At 55.0% G+C, this 16,784-nt stretch overlaps 4 protein-coding genes across 4 annotated transcripts; 3 read left to right on the plus strand and 1 right to left on the minus strand.

The window, feature by feature from the left end:
* Positions 1 to 6,596: 6,596 nt before the first annotated feature.
* PODANS_1_16970 (uncharacterized protein) lies at positions 6,597 to 8,082 on the plus strand (the record flags this gene model as incomplete). Its single annotated transcript, XM_001907109.1, has 2 exons — positions 6,597 to 6,864; positions 6,947 to 8,082. Coding segments are annotated over 2 exons (1,404 nt in total), but the record flags the coding sequence as incomplete, so codon positions are not given.
* An 807-nt stretch (positions 8,083 to 8,889) lies between these two features.
* Positions 8,890 to 9,852, plus strand: PODANS_1_16980 (uncharacterized protein; the record flags this gene model as incomplete). The annotated part of the gene is made up of 1 exon (XM_001907110.1): positions 8,890 to 9,852. The coding sequence occupies one exon, from the start codon at positions 8,890 to 8,892 to the stop codon at positions 9,850 to 9,852; it is 963 nt and encodes a 320-aa protein (XP_001907145.1).
* Positions 9,853 to 10,743: 891 nt separating this feature from the next.
* PODANS_1_16985 (uncharacterized protein) lies at positions 10,744 to 12,086 on the plus strand (the record flags this gene model as incomplete). The annotated part of the gene is made up of 2 exons (XM_001907111.1): positions 10,744 to 11,243; positions 11,663 to 12,086. The coding sequence occupies 2 exons, from the start codon at positions 10,744 to 10,746 to the stop codon at positions 12,084 to 12,086; spliced, it is 924 nt and encodes a 307-aa protein (XP_001907146.1).
* Positions 12,087 to 13,782: 1,696 nt separating this feature from the next.
* PODANS_1_16990 (uncharacterized protein) lies at positions 13,783 to 16,590 on the minus strand (the record flags this gene model as incomplete). Its single annotated transcript, XM_001907112.1, has 2 exons — positions 13,783 to 14,003; positions 14,088 to 16,590. 2 exons carry the CDS (start codon positions 16,588 to 16,590, stop codon positions 13,783 to 13,785), a joined length of 2,724 nt encoding a protein of 907 aa, XP_001907147.1.
* Between the last annotated feature and the right edge of the window lie 194 nt (positions 16,591 to 16,784).

Below are 16,784 nucleotides of genomic sequence, written 5' to 3' on the forward strand. Positions count from 1 at the left end.
CTCCTCCCTGCCCTCCCTGCCCACGTCAACCCGTCCAACCCGTCCCCTCGGTTCTGTGCTAAAATCCCACTCGAACCCCCCCTGCGCAGAAGAAGCCGAAGCAGCCACCAAGCCCCCCCCTCGACACACCCAATTACCACATAATCTTCCCTGCCTCCCCCAATTTTTAACCTTGTGTACCTTTTCCCCCTCCCGCCAGATCCCAGACGGCGACCAGGGCTGTCGTCGAATGCAAGGACCGCGAGACCGGGCTTGCACAAGAGACGTCTCCAAGAACCCGAAGAAGCTCACCCCCCTAGCTTTCTGCCCCTGGTGACCACCCCTCACCACCCCATCATTGCAAGGATTCTCAGGGCACCCACGGCACCCAAGCTCCCCCCCTCGTCCCTCTCCACCCGTCTGGGCAGCCCATCTGCAACCGGCCCAACGGTCGAGAGACAACCTCATCCTTGCCCCTGCAGTCCGTCTGTTTTTCACAATTCCCATCTTCAAACCTCTCGATCACAGTTCGCAGCCTGTTTGAAGCACTACCTACCTTCGTATATTTTTTTTGAGGGTGGGTTTTTGGCTGCTTTTGATCATTATCATCATTACCATTTTGAGAGTCACATATCCGCGAACTAGCTCAGCTCAACCTCAACGTGTCATTCTTTAGCCTTACCTTGACGGCTTTCAAGAACAACACCGCTCGAGTTGCTGGGTCAAAACAGTATCTTTACCTACTAACCGCAACATATATATCATATATCTCTATCTCTGTTAGTTGTTCAACTGTCGGTTTATTCTCGTTTGCTCTTGCCTTGTGAGGGCCTCATTCTACATGCTGCCAGTGTGCCGCAAGCCATTGTCAAACGCCACTTGCTTGGACGGGCGAAGAGCTGATCGGATATAGACTCGGAGCTTTTTTTCTCCCCGATCGCGTCCTCGTGCTCACAGCTTGATTTCTTTTTTCTGGTCAGTCCATCTCTTTCATCCTCTCCCTCACCGAGGTGTGTGTCGGTGTAGCATCGCGGCCTCGCTATTCCCCCTGTCAACATCCTCCAATCTTCCCCAAATCCTATCCAAAATTCCCGACCAGGCCGCTTCACGTGTCTGCGTGCAGCAGCGTGTCTTGTCTCCCCCCCCACACACACTGACCCCTGCATGGGTGATGACCCAAGTACCACGAAAAATAAAAGCAATTCAGCGCCTTGACGGCGGCGCTCGCCCTCTTGTCGAAAAGAACCAAGGCTTGCTTCTTGCAGGTAGCAAACCTGCGCTTACCACATTTCGCAAAAGCAAACAGTTTTTCTTTCTTTCTTTCTTGCTTTCTTTCTTCACGTTGTCGTCACTCTCACCTGCCTACCTTACATACATGTGGGCGCGACTGGGAATTACCTAACACATTGCCGTACTCGACCGTTTTTCCACCGTTGCACCTTTCGCGTCCCACGCCACTGAATCCACAGGGACGGAACACCCAGAAAACGCTTGGTTGACAATACGAAGGGGAGTAGCAGACTACCGGTGTGTACTGCGTGTTTCGTTTCGTTTCTTTTTTACACCTTTGTCATCAGCCATCGCCTTGTGTTTCCCCGAGCCCATATCTGTGCATACCTACAAAAGACGTCGCGTGTTGAATGGCGAGTGACGGCATGTCGATTCACCCTTTCGGATCTCTTACTGCAGGGTCTTCTTCAGTCGCTTCTGTCTCCTCTCCTCGTGGTGTCGAGGTTGGCAGGCGTGGGAAGTGTGGCCGTTAATCTGAGACCTTGCACCTCGCGCTAAGCAGTTTGTGCTGATTTTTGACTGCGGTGTAACCCAGTGGCCGACGCGCATTTCTTCCCACCATCATCCCTGTTCAAATAGCAAGGTCCTGTCCAACAGGCCCCCCTTTCATCCGAACTTTTTCAAAGACGCACACCTTCAAACCATCTCGTTGCGCGCGCGTTCCTAATACCATATCCAAAGGCCTTGTCAACCTTCGAGGTAAACTTGAGATCCGGCCGCGCCACCATCTCGACAGGAGCAACAGTCTCGAATACTCGTCTTGCGTCGCGCGCATCGCACAACACCGCAAGCTGCCGTTTGCATTGCAGAGGTGAGTTCATCGCAATACTCTCGGGTTTCCCCCATCAGCCAGAAAACCCTCCAACGACTAGGACATGCCCTGGACCGACCGAGCTCTGGATCACCACGTCCAGCCTATGTGTGTGTGTGCGGTTGTCGACATTCAGGATGACGATGCTGCCGCCCAGGGCATGGGTGCGATTCGACATGGGCTTCAATACAATTGCATCGTTGCATATGGCTAACCTCTTTGTTGAAAGGCATCCCGTTTCTCTTTTCCAAGGCAAGTTGATCTTGTGGCCGGTCCCATGTCTTCCATGCGCGCATCGGCTTGATGCTGCATCCTCGATCCCGCCAAGTGGTGTCACAAACATCACCATCGCCGACCATCTATCAACTTTCACCCGAAGGTTCAGAACATTGTCGATGGTTCCTGCCATCCGATTTTGTCGCCCTTGCTGTCACTGCACGCGCTGCCATATTGCATCATAGCATATGCTCCTTGCAGCATGGGCCTGGTTTATCCCTTCCCACAGCTGCAACGCATCGAGTCTCCTTCCATTGGATTATACGTTGACATATTCGCGGACGACGAGGCTAACAAGGCGGCAGGCGTTGCAGATCCATCGGTTCGAAAGAGACGGACGTGAGCAAGCAAGAGCAACCGCGACTTACAAGCAATTACAAAGGGTACGTCTTTGTGAGCCGGTGGGTTTTTCTTTTTATAAAGTCAAGCACGTGGTTCAAGCACCTCAACGGTCTGAACCCGAGTGACTGGATTTGGTGGCCCGTTAGACGTCGCTTCCCCCAGCCCTTTTTTTTTCTTCCCACAACGTACACACCGTCCAACCGAAAAAGCTACCAAGCGACTGGACTTCTGGGAAACGAGGTCTAACTTTGCGCTACGCGACGTTCAGAACGCGTTATCAGGGAAATTCTATTTCGGGACATTTGAGGTAATAGCCAAGGTACGTGCATATCACTTTTCCCCATCACCTCAGGCAGCACCCGTCGCACTTGTCGGCCATGTTTGTTCAAGGCAAATCATATTGGGCGTGCTCTGGTGCACCACCCGTTCGGAAATCGTACCAGGGTCTGGTGTCACACTCAGCGCGATCCCGTTTCAATCTCGGCAATGTTCCACCCTAGTCCCCCTTCTGTCCTTGCATGAAGCGTTGGGAAATTTTGCTACATGCGAGACCCCTTGGCTTTTGCTGCTTTTTATTTCGTTTTATATTGGTATCTTCAGGCCCAAGGGGCGCGGTGCGTTCGGATCGAGACTAACTTGCTGGCCTGTTTTTCCCCATTTCTTCTAGAACGCCGCACTGCCGACCGCCTTTCACAATCTCAAGCCCATCCTTGCCAGCAGCGCGTTTGGCCCGCACCTACTAAAAACCTCGACCTTTTCCCCAGAACATCGTGTGCTTCCCCGGCCGAACAAACAAGACCGCACGCACCGATCCCGAGACCGCACTATCGTGGTAACGGCGCCGAATTTATCTGTGAGTAGATCTCCATTGCATCCGTCTCCCGAATCTCTATCCGCGCCTTTCTCGTGCCATGGCCAGCCACGGTCGCGTCGTTCACGGCAAGCCAGGCGGGTGCACGGGTCCCTGGCCACACAACCTGGTTTACTTGTCGCCAGTTTGGCAGGCGTTCCTGGCAGACGATCAACCCAGGTCCGCTGTGTGTTCCACAACCAGCGAGGTCATCGCGACACACGCACGCACGCACGCACACACAGAGAGAGCCGACTTGGACTAACATCTCCCCCTCCCCACAGAGAAACCCTTACAGCACTTTGAAGACGAGCATACCCTATGGGACTGATGAAGATGGCTCAGCACCGGCAGGCGCCCAGCCACTTCAAGGAAGAGCCCGGTCATGACTCGGTGAGTGCCACTTTTTTCAATCTCTGTTCGCCAATCCACCCACCACCGAGAGTGCCGCAGGCGCGCTTGCCTGCTGTTAGGTAATGTCAAGCGACAATTGTCCTCAGCGCGGCATTTACTACGTGATCTCCACCGTCGAGCGTTTTCAATAGTCGCCCGAATTTACGTTTCCTTCTCAGAGTGCGATATCAATATCCAAAAAACAAAAAAAAAAAGCCAAAAAAAAGACGCCTTCGTCCGTCGATGTAGGCGCGTCGTTGATTTCCTTGGCCAATCGAGTCGGGGTCGAGTTGTTCCAGAAAACGGCTGTGCCTGTCGCAAGCCTGACTTGGAGAAGATGAGTGGTCAGGGTTGTGTGGGAATTGCAAGGGCCCTCCTGTTTCACCACCAGCCAGGGCGTCGGTAGTATGCAACAGGGGCTTGTGCCGGCGTGCGTAGTGCGCATTTGGCCTGGACGAGATGCGCCATCAGCACCTTTTTGTGCCATACCCTCACAGTACATCGGCACCATCCTATTCCTTTTCCACCATCCGGCCTCTCCAAATTGGCACAGGTGTGGTTGCTGGCTGTTGGCCTGAGCATGCCGCGCCGGCATTGGGTTCAACGGTGCAACTCAATTCATAGCCTACGACAAGTGACAGCTGTCCATGGAGGCCAGCGTTTGGCTTGCATGATATAGTGTGTCAGCGGTCTGGGTTCCCCAGAGTGGCGGACCGAACAGGTCATGGCCACTGTTTCCCAACGGCGGTGTGGCTGGGATGCTGGCGCCGTACCGATGGCCTTCCCCTGTACCCCAAACCTTACCCTTCCCCCCCCCCATCACCCAAGGCGTCGCAAATGCCGTATCAAAAGATCAGGGCAAAAAGAAACGGATCGAGCGATCGCGGCGCTTCACCTGGAAATCTCATGTCGGACCTGGATGGTGGCCCATTCACCGGAGTCAGGTGTGCACGCTGACGACACTCGTGCGACGGTCTCGCCATGTCCATGGTACCTCTGCTGTGTACTCGGTACATGCGCTGGGTGTTCTAGAGTCGTGGTTGGAGTCAGTCGCACCGTTGGCAAGTGGGGTTTTGGAGGCAACTCACCGTGTCCTGTGGGGCATTCTCTCAAGCGTGTGTGGTGGAGCCACCCGCTGAGTGGTTCCGCGCAGAGTGGGAGGGAGACAGGGACAACACGTTCCGCAGCACCCTCCCCCGGTGTGCCTCCGGCCAGGGTCCACACATGGGCGCAAGTTTTCTCGGAAGCATGACCTCGCTGTCTCGGCTGCAGCAAAGAAAGCTGCTGCAAATGTCATCCCAAATGACGGGACTGCGAGGTATCTCGTACCTCAGTCCGGGCATGCGTTCTGTGTCCTGCGCGGGTGCTGTGTCCCATCAGCGAGTTGCTGTGATGCCCCATGCCCAGCCCCTCCGGTGCTTGCAGGCGAATCCAATGCGCAGCCCTCTGGGCTTCCCAAAGAGCGGTACGTATCGGCGACCTGCTGCGGGACTTCCATGTTCCATTGGAGTGCCGTGTTCTCGAGTGGGAGAAGAGAGCCGGCCTGCCAGTGCAGGGATTGGCCCAGGAGCCCGCTGGGGACCCGCATGTGCACACCCGCACCTCACCGCCCCTTGTCCTTGCCCCAGATGATGAAAGCGCACACACAGAAGACACGCAGAAAAGACAGAACACACGCAGAGACGGGCCTGCCAGGAAAACGAGAGCAAACCACACACTGGGCTTGCCCTTTCAGTGGCTAGCTCCGGCCTGCCAGTCCCGGTTGGGCAATAGTCATGACCCTCGGCTCTGCAGGCGTTCCGCCATTGGCCATTTCATCTAAAAATGCAGTCGTCCCCCCTGCCCGCGTTTCTTTCAAGCCCTTGTCCTACCACACAACCAAAAGGAGAATTCCTTTCCTTCACTCTGGTCAGGTTCAGGGCTTTGAGGCTTCTCTTCGGTCTTCTCAGCCCCCGGTCTGGTCAGCGAGACAGAGGACGTTGAATCTCAAGCATCATTATCATTCTTGTTGCCCCCTGTTCAATCTCATCATTCTTGACCTTCTCCTGGTCCGGAGCCCCATCTTCCCATTCTCCTCCTGGCCGTCCCCAGTCGGTACATAATACAGCCATCCCCACAAAATAGCGACTCCCTTCTACACCTTCATCTCTAGTCGACCATCTCCTCTGTGGCCACGCCGCAGCACTGCATATCTGGTTAGTAGCCATCACGATCCCCCCCTTTGCTCCCCTCCATGCGGTGTTATCTTGATGGAATGCCACCATGCCATTGAGAGAACACCCAGGTGGCAATCTCGAAACCTCGGGAGGTGATTCCGAGCATTTGCTGCTCCACTAGGTGGGTAGCATTGGCCTCCCTGGCTCCTCACAGTCGGTTTGGATGCCGGATGATGGGAGCCCTGTCGTACTGTACAAATCCCACCCAAATCCCCGAGGCTAACCCGCCTCGTCCGTGGATCCCTCGTCCTTTTTTTTTCAGGGGACCGACACATCTTCCCGGCTGCCCAGACCTTGCACGCGGTTCAGGTTGAGAAAAAAAAGCACAACATTCCCAGACGCGTCTGCGGCGCTCCAGAACACACACACACACATGGTCTTTTTTTGTCTAGCAAGCAACCCTGTACCGTGAAGACTAATGGTTGTCTCCTCTATGCAGCATCACACCCACCATCAACAACAACAGGGTCCTGTTCCTCCTCATCTGCAGCATTCTCGCCCCTCTAGCATTGTTCATCAACAGCATCACAGTCAAGCCCCAGCGCAACAACAGCAATCCCACTCGAGCGCGTATTCGTCCGGCCACTCGGTCTATCAACCGCAGTCTCAGGCAAGCAACGCTCAAGAACATTCGCTGTCGTACTACGGACACCAGCCGAGCCCGTACAGCACGCCGGGTGCGACTAGCGGGTACACTTCCGCAGTGGGTGAAAATTTCTCGTGGGTTTGGAACTTCAACCCCAAACTCAAAACCACACGCTCGACAAACTGGCTAACGTCGACTTGTAGACACCGGAGACATGATGGCTGCAACCATGCCGAGACCACCGTATCCCCCAATGTCATCCTACCACACTCCTCAGTCCAACTCGCCCGCCTCGGTAGCATCGCCATCAGGTCATGATCAGCAGAGAAGCATGTATGGACAGCCTCCTTCGCAATTACACCAGCAGTCAATGTACTATGGCGGGCCTCAGCAACAGTACTCGTCCATGTCGGCGCAGACTGCTTCTTCCCCGTACGCTCAACACCCGCAGCAATCACACCAGTCTATGGCCTCTCAACCGAGCATGATGATGTCTCACACGGCTCCTCAGCACCAGATGAGCCACCACACCTCGCAGCACTCGCAGGCTGGCATGACGGTCAGCCCTCGGCCCGGAAAGATTGAGACTCATGGTCTCACTAACCGGATACCTGGACCCTCTGCTCCCGTCTCCATCGGTAGCGCCTCATCCACTGGTCCTCAGAATGGTGCTCCTCTTACCGCGCCAGCTGGCGGAGCTGCTGGCGTGAATCCCAACGCTGCCCCCGGACCTATCCCCGCCACCACGCCCCTTGTGGTCAGGCAAGATACCAACGGAGTACAGTGGATTGCGTTCGAGTACTCTCGTGACAGAGTCAAGATGGAGTACACGATTCGCTGCGACGTGGAATCGGTGAACCAGGATGAGCTGTCGGCCGAGTTCAAGACGGAGAACTGCGTGTATCCGCGCGCTTGCTGCCCCAAGGACCAGTACCGCGGAAACCGCCTTGTGTACGAGACCGAGTGCAACTCTGTGGGCTGGGCTTTGGCCCAACTCAACCCGCCTCTCCGCGGCAAGAGAGGTCTGATTCAGCGGGCTGTTGACAGCTGGCGCAACAGCAACCAGGACCCGAGACTCAGAAGTCGTCGCGTCCGACGAATGGCCAAGATGAACACGCGCAACAGCAAGGCTGGTTCAACGACACCGCATGCCACCCACATTGGTACCCCAACCGGCCCAGGGATGCCCACCCCAACGGGCATGGGAGCGAGCGGCAACCCGGCGATTGGCAAGCCCGGCATGGGCGGCATGAACTCGTCGATTCACCACCACCACGGCCAGCAGGATGGGAGTGCCCAGGGGGGAGATGAAGTCGGTATGTTTCACCAGATGGCCTGAAGCGCGCGCGTTTGTTCGTGATTAAGTGTGATACCTCTTCAAACCGCTCTGCCTTGCTCGTGTTTCTTTTTTGTTCTGTCGGTTACTGTTGCGTTATTGGGTTTTTCCGTCTTTTTTACAGGGAGTTTCTAGTCGTTTTGTTTTTCCTTTTTTACCTGTTATATACCGGCTCGGCGACATTACAAAATCTCGAGCACACCGCATCTGGGGCAACCACAGGAACCTGGTACAAAAGAAAGATCTGTACATTACACTAGTTGCGCGTTTGCTGTTGTTGTTGTTGTTAGTTTTGTTTTTGCTGGTTTTCGGTCGTCGTCGTTTTCGTCGTCTGGCTGCTGGCACTGCACCATCACAGCATTCGCTTTGTTCACACATATCAACCAGCACCTTTTTTCATCACACACACTATACACACACACACAACACATACATGTCAATTGCCTCACACTCTGAGCAAAACGGAGTGCCCTATCTGACGGGGCTTTGAAAACCTGTTCTGTACAAGAACGAAAAAGCACCCCCCTTGTTTGTATCCCTGCTTCTCGTTTGGAGGGTTCGCGAGTTCTTGCTGCTGTTTTCGTGGTTTGGGAAGCATCACACTTACCATGATCTGACGCGTGTCGTTTTTGATACGTGGCAGCACGTATTCTCTCCTCCCTCTCTTCTCTCTGCCTTCTCCGCGGGGGGGGGGGGTTGGGGGGGTTGATTGAGGGGGAGGGGGAGAGCAAGTTGTTATGTCATTGGTTGAGAACATGTTTCACTAACGGATTTATTTTCTCATGTCTTATAGGCGACGGAGATTCCTACATGGACGAGCAACAGCATCACCACCACCATCAACCCCCTACCCAGGCTGGATCTGCCTCGGGGTCCGAAGACCGTCCTTCTCAGGTTTTCACCGGCTACGGCTCCTACAATGGCGCGCCCACCCACGCTGGCTCGTCCAACTCGATGTCGATTCACGACCAGCTGAGCGGCTCGCCTCATGCCAGCGGCGGCGGCGGCGCGATTGCGACTCGCAGGATGAGCGCCGGGCGTGATCCCCGGGATGACGAGCCCGAGGATTTGTTCCCCGATATCCCCGAGGCCAAGAAGCGCAAGTTTATTCTGGTCGAGGACTCCGACAGGCAGAGCCGCCTCCGGGTGCGCGTCACGCTGGACGGCGTGGACACGCGCGAGATTCCCGATAGCTTCCGCAAGAGCAGCAGTGTTTATCCCAGGTCGTACTTCCCCCGGGAGATGCAGAGCCCGCCCCCGAGCGCGACGGGAAGCAAGTTTTTCTTGGACGACGCGAGTGATCATGACGGCAACGAGGACGATGGGACGACCGATACCGAGGGTCGCCGTGCTGGTCGCGGCGCCAGAAGCAGAGGTCGGACCATGGTCAAGGTTCCCATGGGCGAGGGCCAGGAAGGAGAGGTGGCCATTCCGAGGATGAGGAAGGGGTTTAGGGGGAAGGAGGTGAGGCTGAATGATTTGGGGTATCGGATGGCTTGGTTGCAGAGTAGGGTTTTTGCAGGGAGGACGGTGTTTTTGCAGCGAGCTTGTAAGTTTTTTTTTTTCTTTTTTTTTTTTTTTTTTTTTTTTTTTTGCTGGCGAAGATTATGTACTGACATGTCGGTAGTGGATTGCTACAGAAACAAGACCCGAAGCGCCATGGAGTCGGTCATGCAAGACGTCAAGACGGCGGCGCCGCACTACGAGACGCGAGTCGGCAAGAGAAAGTGGAACGATCGGATGCGCGGGGGGGAGAAGAAGGAGGACGATTAGTTTCTGTCTTCCACCTTGCGCGACGTCTCTTTTTCTTGCGGAACCACTTTCATGGACAACGACGACGACGTTTATGAGCATGAGCAATGAGCATGTGAGCTGGCCGTCTTTCTCCTGGCAGCACAATCCAAAAGTTCACGACTCTCTTGCAGAAGAGGAAAAAAAGCATCGGCATCAATCATCATTCGTCTTGTTGAGCGGGATATTGTCAAAGTTTGTTTCGCTTGTTTTTTTTTTTTTTTTTTCAGTTTCGGCATTGGCATTGGGGGCATTTCATGTGGTGTGGAGGAAGGGGAAGGGGAAGGGGGGTGGAAAATGGGGGGATGGTTTGGTGGCATTTGTGTTTTACAAGTTTTTGTCGTTTGGGTGTGTTTTTTGTTTTGGGGGGGAGGATGGAGTTGTTGTTGTTGTTGTTGGTATACGAAGAGACAAAAACATGGCGTATAGTTGTACCTAGATAGATGTATGTAGTGAAGGGGGGGAAAGGGGACGTGGTTGTGTAAGAAAAGTACTTGGGGTGTGTCAGAGTGTTTGTGGGTAGACAAAAAAAATACATAAAAGTTAAATTGCAGGTCTGTTGGTTGTTGTTATTCTGTGTCGTGTGGTGGTTCGGGATTTGGGTGGTGATGTGAAAAGTGTGTGTGTGTGTGTGTGTGTGTGTGTGAGAGAGAGTGAGTGTGAGAGTGAGAGAGAGAGAGAGAGAGAGAGAGAGAGAGAGAGAGAGTGTGTGTGTGTGTGTGTGTTGTCCCCCTTTCTCTGTGGTCGGGGAAACGTGACGGAGGTCCGGAGTGCCCTTGTTGAACCCGACTTTCCTCTGTTATTCTTGCATCCCATCTCTGGTTTTCTATATCTTTCCCACTCGTTTCTATCCAGAGTAGATACCATCCCAAAATGGCCTCCCAACAACAACCAGCAGCAGCAGCAGCAGCAGCACAGCAAAGCGAACCCCTCCGCTTCACCCCCCACGACACCTCTCCAGAACAACCCCAGCAACAGCAAAACAAACCCCCTTTCTCCTCTGCCAGAGATCTGCTGGAGTACCTCTACGAAGACGTAACCCGCCTCTCCCAGATCGCCACAGAGAACTGCGTCCTCCACCCGGCAGACAACTCCCTGCCCCCCTGCCTCGGAGTCGCCGCCTGCCAGGCCCACGAGGAGGAGCTGCTCAAGACAACGAGGGGGACGCTAAAGATGAGGGTGGAGAGCATCACGCTCAGCTCCTCACACGAGTTTGGGTGCGTGATGGGCAAATTTGAGCTCGGGGGCGGGGAGGTGAAAGAGACGTTTTGTGGGGTTTGGAGGTTTGAGATGGGGACGACGGATGGGGAGGAGGTGAGGGCGGTGGAGCATTGGGAGAATCTGACTCCGGAGGGAAGGAGGAGGGTGGCTGAGTGGGTTGCGGGTGGGTTGAAAAACTGAGGGAGTGGTGAGGAAAATAGCATGTTCCAAGTAAGGTGATATATCAACACAGAGGGCATCATCACACGGGTCAGAAACTCAACTAGCTATTCGTATGCTTATCAAAAAAAGGAAAAAAGAGAGATGGGAAAATGTTACATGTTCAAGCTTATCATGTGTGCAAACCCCAAAACCCCCTCCACATCACACACAATCTATATTTCCCACCACCCCCCACCTAAACATATTCCTTGCCCTTCCTCTTCCTACTCTTCCCCAAACCACCACTCCATCCCCTCCATGTCCTCCTCCTCCCCCTCTTCAACCTCCCCATCTTCTCCAACCACTCCCTATACCAGCTAACCTCCCCCTGATCCAACCCCCCCTCAATACACACCACCAACCACAGCAGCCTTCGCCCCCAGCTCCCTCCGCAAGCCCTCCCACTCCCCCCTCTGCGCCTCGAGCAATCTCTTCCTCTCCCACATCTGCCACTGAAACATCCCACTCAGCTCAAACTCGACAAACTGGCTAAAATCCGCCAGCTCCCTCATCTGCCACTCCGTTACCTCACCCAGATTCACATGCCTCGGCCTCCCGCTCCTTCCCACCTCCACCGCCGGCACCCCCAAGATATCAGCGATATTCCTCGCATGCCTCTGCCTCGCGGCCGCGACCTGGGCGCGGAACCTGCTGTTCAAAGCAGCAAACTGCGCGACGTGCCGCCTGTGGAGCGAGACAAGTGCTCTGGCCTGATAGGCCGTCAAGGTATTTGCAAAAGAAGAAGACGAAAGGGCAGGGTCGAGGACACCGGCGGTGCCACGGGAGTGGGATGATTGCGGTCTGGGAGGGGGGTATTTAGTCTGCTTAGTTGCCGGCGGAGGAGGGGGGATTCCGGTGTGGAAGAGCGAGGCGGTCGAGGGGTACAGCGTCTGAAAGCCCTCCTCGGTCATTCTTTTGGTAAAAAAAAGATGGCGATTGTTGTTGTTGTTGTTGTTGTTGTTGTTGTACGTGGTGATAGGATAAGGCACAAAGTCATTATCTTCGTCATCGCCGTAGTAATCATTGTCGTTGTTGTTGTCCTCATAGCCATGAGACTCGCTCCATTTTTCATACCACCTTTCCAGCTCCTCGCCCAGCTCCTCGTCCACAAACTCACCATCCTCCCAGCGCTCCATTTGATCGGTGTGGAAGCCCGAGCCCGGAGGCATTGCCAAAGGCGCAGCGGCTGCATCTAGATAACTTATGTCGAACCCAGGCTTACTGCTGCCCACTTGTCCTTGGTGCCGATTGAAAGAAACGGCATCATTGAATGCCCCAGTGGCTTGATGACGACAAGGAGCAGCCTTGGCAACAACAACAACAACAGCAACAACCACCACCAGCCCAGCCACCACTTGAAGCAATCGTACGTGGAGGTTCGGCATAATCCCCTCCAGTAAAGCTACCTATCTCACGCCTCGATATGGCAACCCGACAAGACCATGAGGTTCTGACAGCGACGGTGATAATCCACAAGAGGGCCGTTGGTACAACGAACAACAAATGCGTGTGTTTTCAGGTCAAAGAAATAATGATACAAAAGAAACACAAATACAGAGAAGCGGCTATGCTGGCGAGAAGCAGATAGACAGTACTTGAGAGAAACTTCTCCTTCATATTCCGACAAAGCGGTGGCCGCGAGTAAGAGCTAGGAACCGAGGAACCGAGGAGGTGAAGGGTGTTTGTTGATCGAGTCTGCGGACATCCCCATGGGGATATCAAAAGAAAAGATGTTATCACGGTCCCAAGAACTTGTGAAGTGAGGTACACCAGCCAAAAGATAAAGCAAGGGATAGGGGGCGCTCCGCTTGGAGCTAGGCCATGGTCTGAAGGCTTGCGGGAGCTTCCCCGGATGCCTGAGTCGAAGATCAGTGATGGCGATTCTGGTTGACGCGAATACTGGGGGCGGTGAGATGTGTTATATGCTACAGGAGAAGTAGTGTAATCTAGACGACGGAAGATTCTCAGATTCGAACCTGAACGAGCCGGGGGTGCTGGTGCGCCAGACTAAAGCAGAATGAGTAGGTATCTGCAAAAGACGATGCAGCGAGAGAAAAGCTCAACGGGTCGTGCTTCGGAGACAAGCAAGTGGGTGTGCCGCTCTTGGCCGAATGAGCCAGTGGCCTATCCTCGGAAACCTTGGGGAAGGAGGAGTCTTCAACCCAACTCGACACCTACGCTAAAACCAACGTTAAACCGACTGCTCATGCCTGTGTTGTTCAATCCAAGATCGAGGATTTATAAGAGATCACAAGACGATGATGCCTGACTCACAGACAAGACACATGTTAACAACCAAAACAGATCTTTATGTTAACCTTTCCAAACAGCGCTTTTGCCTCCTACCAATCCGTTCCAATTCAGTCCATCTATATTAGACCCAAATCCCAAACCCCGCTCAGCCAAACAAAACGTATATTCAAACACATGGAAAGAAATTGTCAGAACTTCATGCCATCATCACACTCATCATCATCATCATCACCACTCCTAGTCCCTCCTCTCCCGATAAGACCTCCTCGACTTGCCACCATACTCCTCGTCATCATCTGACTCGTACTTGTGGCTACGATGTCTGTCCCCCCTCTCCCGGCGGTCATCGTCATCCCGGTCCCGTCTGCTGTGCTGACGGTGCCTCCTCTTCTTGTCGTCATCCTCCTCCCTGTCATCGTCTTTTCCCTTCTCAGCTTCATACTCTTTCCGACGACGCTCTATGATTTCAAAATCCTCTGTCAGCAAACTACTCTCACTGTAATTATCACTGTCTGAATCATCATCGAAGGGGTAGTAGGTACCTCTCAGAGTAGCCGTGGCGTCGGCGTACGCCTGAATCTCCTCCTTGCTCAGCACCCTCAGCACAATGACGAAGTCGTCTCTAACTTCGAATCGCTCTTTGCCAATGGTGAGAGCCTCGGGATTGACCATCTTCCTGCTGATCTTGGTCCACCTGGCTCCAGGAGGCACGTTGGCCTTGGTCTTGTCATCCTTGTGAGGCGCAACGCCCTCCCGGACCGGGTTGGGTTCTTCCGGGAACTTGGGCTTGGGCTGCTTGAGAATGCCCTTGATGGGCTTCTTCTCTGGCTCCTTCTCCTTGGGAGGGTCGACGACACGGACAGTTCTGTCGGTCGAGGAAGGGGGTGTGATCTCGCCGCTGCTGCTGCGGCTTCCGACTCTGCTGGAGTCTTCCTTGACAACCATGGCCGAGTCGTCCTGGCGGTCACGCTTGTCGACAGGGGAAGGTCTGCGCTCGGGAGAGGGCTCCCTCACGGCGGGAATTTCCGGCTTGAACGAGCTGGCCTTGTTCTTTTCTTCAGTCTCGGCCAACTTGGCCTTGAGTTCAGCCAAACCAGCTGTGTCGTTGGGGTTGAAGGCCGACGAAGCAGCTCTTGGCCGGCGACGAATTGGTCTGCTCTTGCCGTCCTCTTCCCGGTCTGCCGGGACGGGCACGTTATCGGCATTGGCCTTGGAATCATTCTCCGGCCTCTTGCGGTCGGGCTCAATTTGTGCCGGTGGCTCATTGCGAGCAGTCTTTTCGCGTTCCTTTTCACGCTCCCTCTCGCGATCTCTATCACGCTCTCTATCACGCTCTCTCTCTCGCTCCCTCTCCCTTTCCCGTTCCCTCTCGCGATCTCTCTCTCGCTCCCTTTCTCTGTCCCTCTCACGATCCCGTTCACGATCTCTGTCACGATCACGGTCCGTCGGATGCTCTACAATCTCAAAGTCCTCATCGCCGAGAAGTGGCTCCTTACGAGGAGGCCTAGAGTAAGCAGACTCAGAGTCACCGTATCTCCGGCGGTCGTCCTCTTCATCTCTGTATCTCCTGGATGGCGAATCGTTCTTTTCATCTTTTCTGCCCTGCAAAGCAGCCCCGATGCCGAGGGACGCAGCGGCAATGCCAATGCCAGCAGCGAGTGGGTCAACCTTGGCCTTTCGGCCATCACGATCACGTTCGTCCTCCGAAGGCGGTGACCTGTTGTGCCTCCTTCTGTCTCGGTCGTAGTCGTCATCGATGGCGTACTCGTGGTCACGATCACGGCGCTCCCTCCGCTCTCGATCATCGTGATCGCGACGGATGACTTCCAAATCGTCGTCTGATCTCCTCCTCACCTCGCGATCTCCATAGTCCCGGCGTGGTTCCCGGCGTCGGTCGTCATGGTAGATCCGGTCAGGGGGCCGGCGGGGTTCGTCGAGGGCCGATTCCACGCGGAGGCCAAACCCTCGACTGGCGACATCGTCTTGTAAGTATCCCCGATCACGGTCAAAGTCGTCATAGTAGTCATCATAGTGGCCGGCGCGTGGCGGGCCATTTTCGAGGAGATTTAGTGGGCGAGTGCTGGGAATGCCGTGTGGTTCCGACATGGGGCTGCCAGGCGGGCCTTCGATGGCCAGGCCAGATCGCCTGGCGTCCGGTGCACCAGGCATGCGTACACCAGCACCATCGTAGATGCCACCAGCCGCTGGCATTGTCGGAGCTCGGTTGATCTTGTCGAGACCCCAGGTGGTAGGCGGTGGTCCTTGACGAACCCGCCTCCCTTCATTTTGTTCGTATGGGCGGCCCATGGCCAGGTCGGTGCTGACACTGACGGTAGGGCGGTAGTATCGATCCAGACTCTCTCGTCGTCTGCGCGGTCGGTCGTGCTCGAGATCGTAGCGAGCAAGCTCACTTGGCTTAGTATACTCGAAGCCATCGTCCTCGTAGTCGACCGTGTTGGAGCGAGGGGGCCCGGTGTAGACGGGGCGAGTTCGGTATGGATCTCCCCCGCCGCGTGGGAGCCTGTCGGTTTCTGTCCTCTCCTTCAGCCGCCGATACTCGTCGTCATCCATGGCGGCGCTGAAGGGAGCAGGGCCTCCGGGTGTGCGGCCTCGGTTGGCCGAGACGGCGGGCTGGGTGTAATACTGCCCCTCGTCGCTTGATCGGTAGGGGTCACGAGAGTCACGCGAGGGGCTGTTGGACCTGGGAGCGGCGGGTGGGTGCTTGGTGGTAACAATGATCGGCCGCTTGTTTGCAGAGTCGATGATGCGATCACGAGGGCCGTCCTTGACGCTGGTGCTTCTCGCAACGGGCTCTTTTCTCACGGCGTATGAAGTAGCGCTGACAGGAACGGCAGTAGGACGGTAGTCGTCGGATGGTCTCGTCAAACCCTCATGGAGGGATGCTGTCATGTTATGGATATCGCCGCTGTAGAGAGGATAGCCGGGACTGTGTGTCACGGGCAACGAAGCTCGTGCTGGATTATAGATGGGAGGGGACCGTCTTCCCACGGCCCCCGAGTATCGGTATCTGGCTGGGTCGGCCATTTTATTGTTGCTAGTAGCTAGAATCCCACCAGCAACGGACGAACGTGAGGCGATTGAGTCAACGAGGGATATCTCAACAAGCGGCCAGAAAGAGCTCTAGCAAAAAGCGGTGGGATAAGTGAGGGGAAGGTGAGAAGAAACAGGCAAGGTAGGTCAACGGAGGTGCGGTATAAGGTGTGTGTGGCCGTCTCTCT

Source organism: Podospora anserina, chromosome 1, assembly GCF_000226545.1.
Source record: "Podospora anserina S mat+ genomic DNA chromosome 1, supercontig 4".
NCBI lineage: Eukaryota > Fungi > Ascomycota > Sordariomycetes > Sordariales > Podosporaceae > Podospora > Podospora anserina.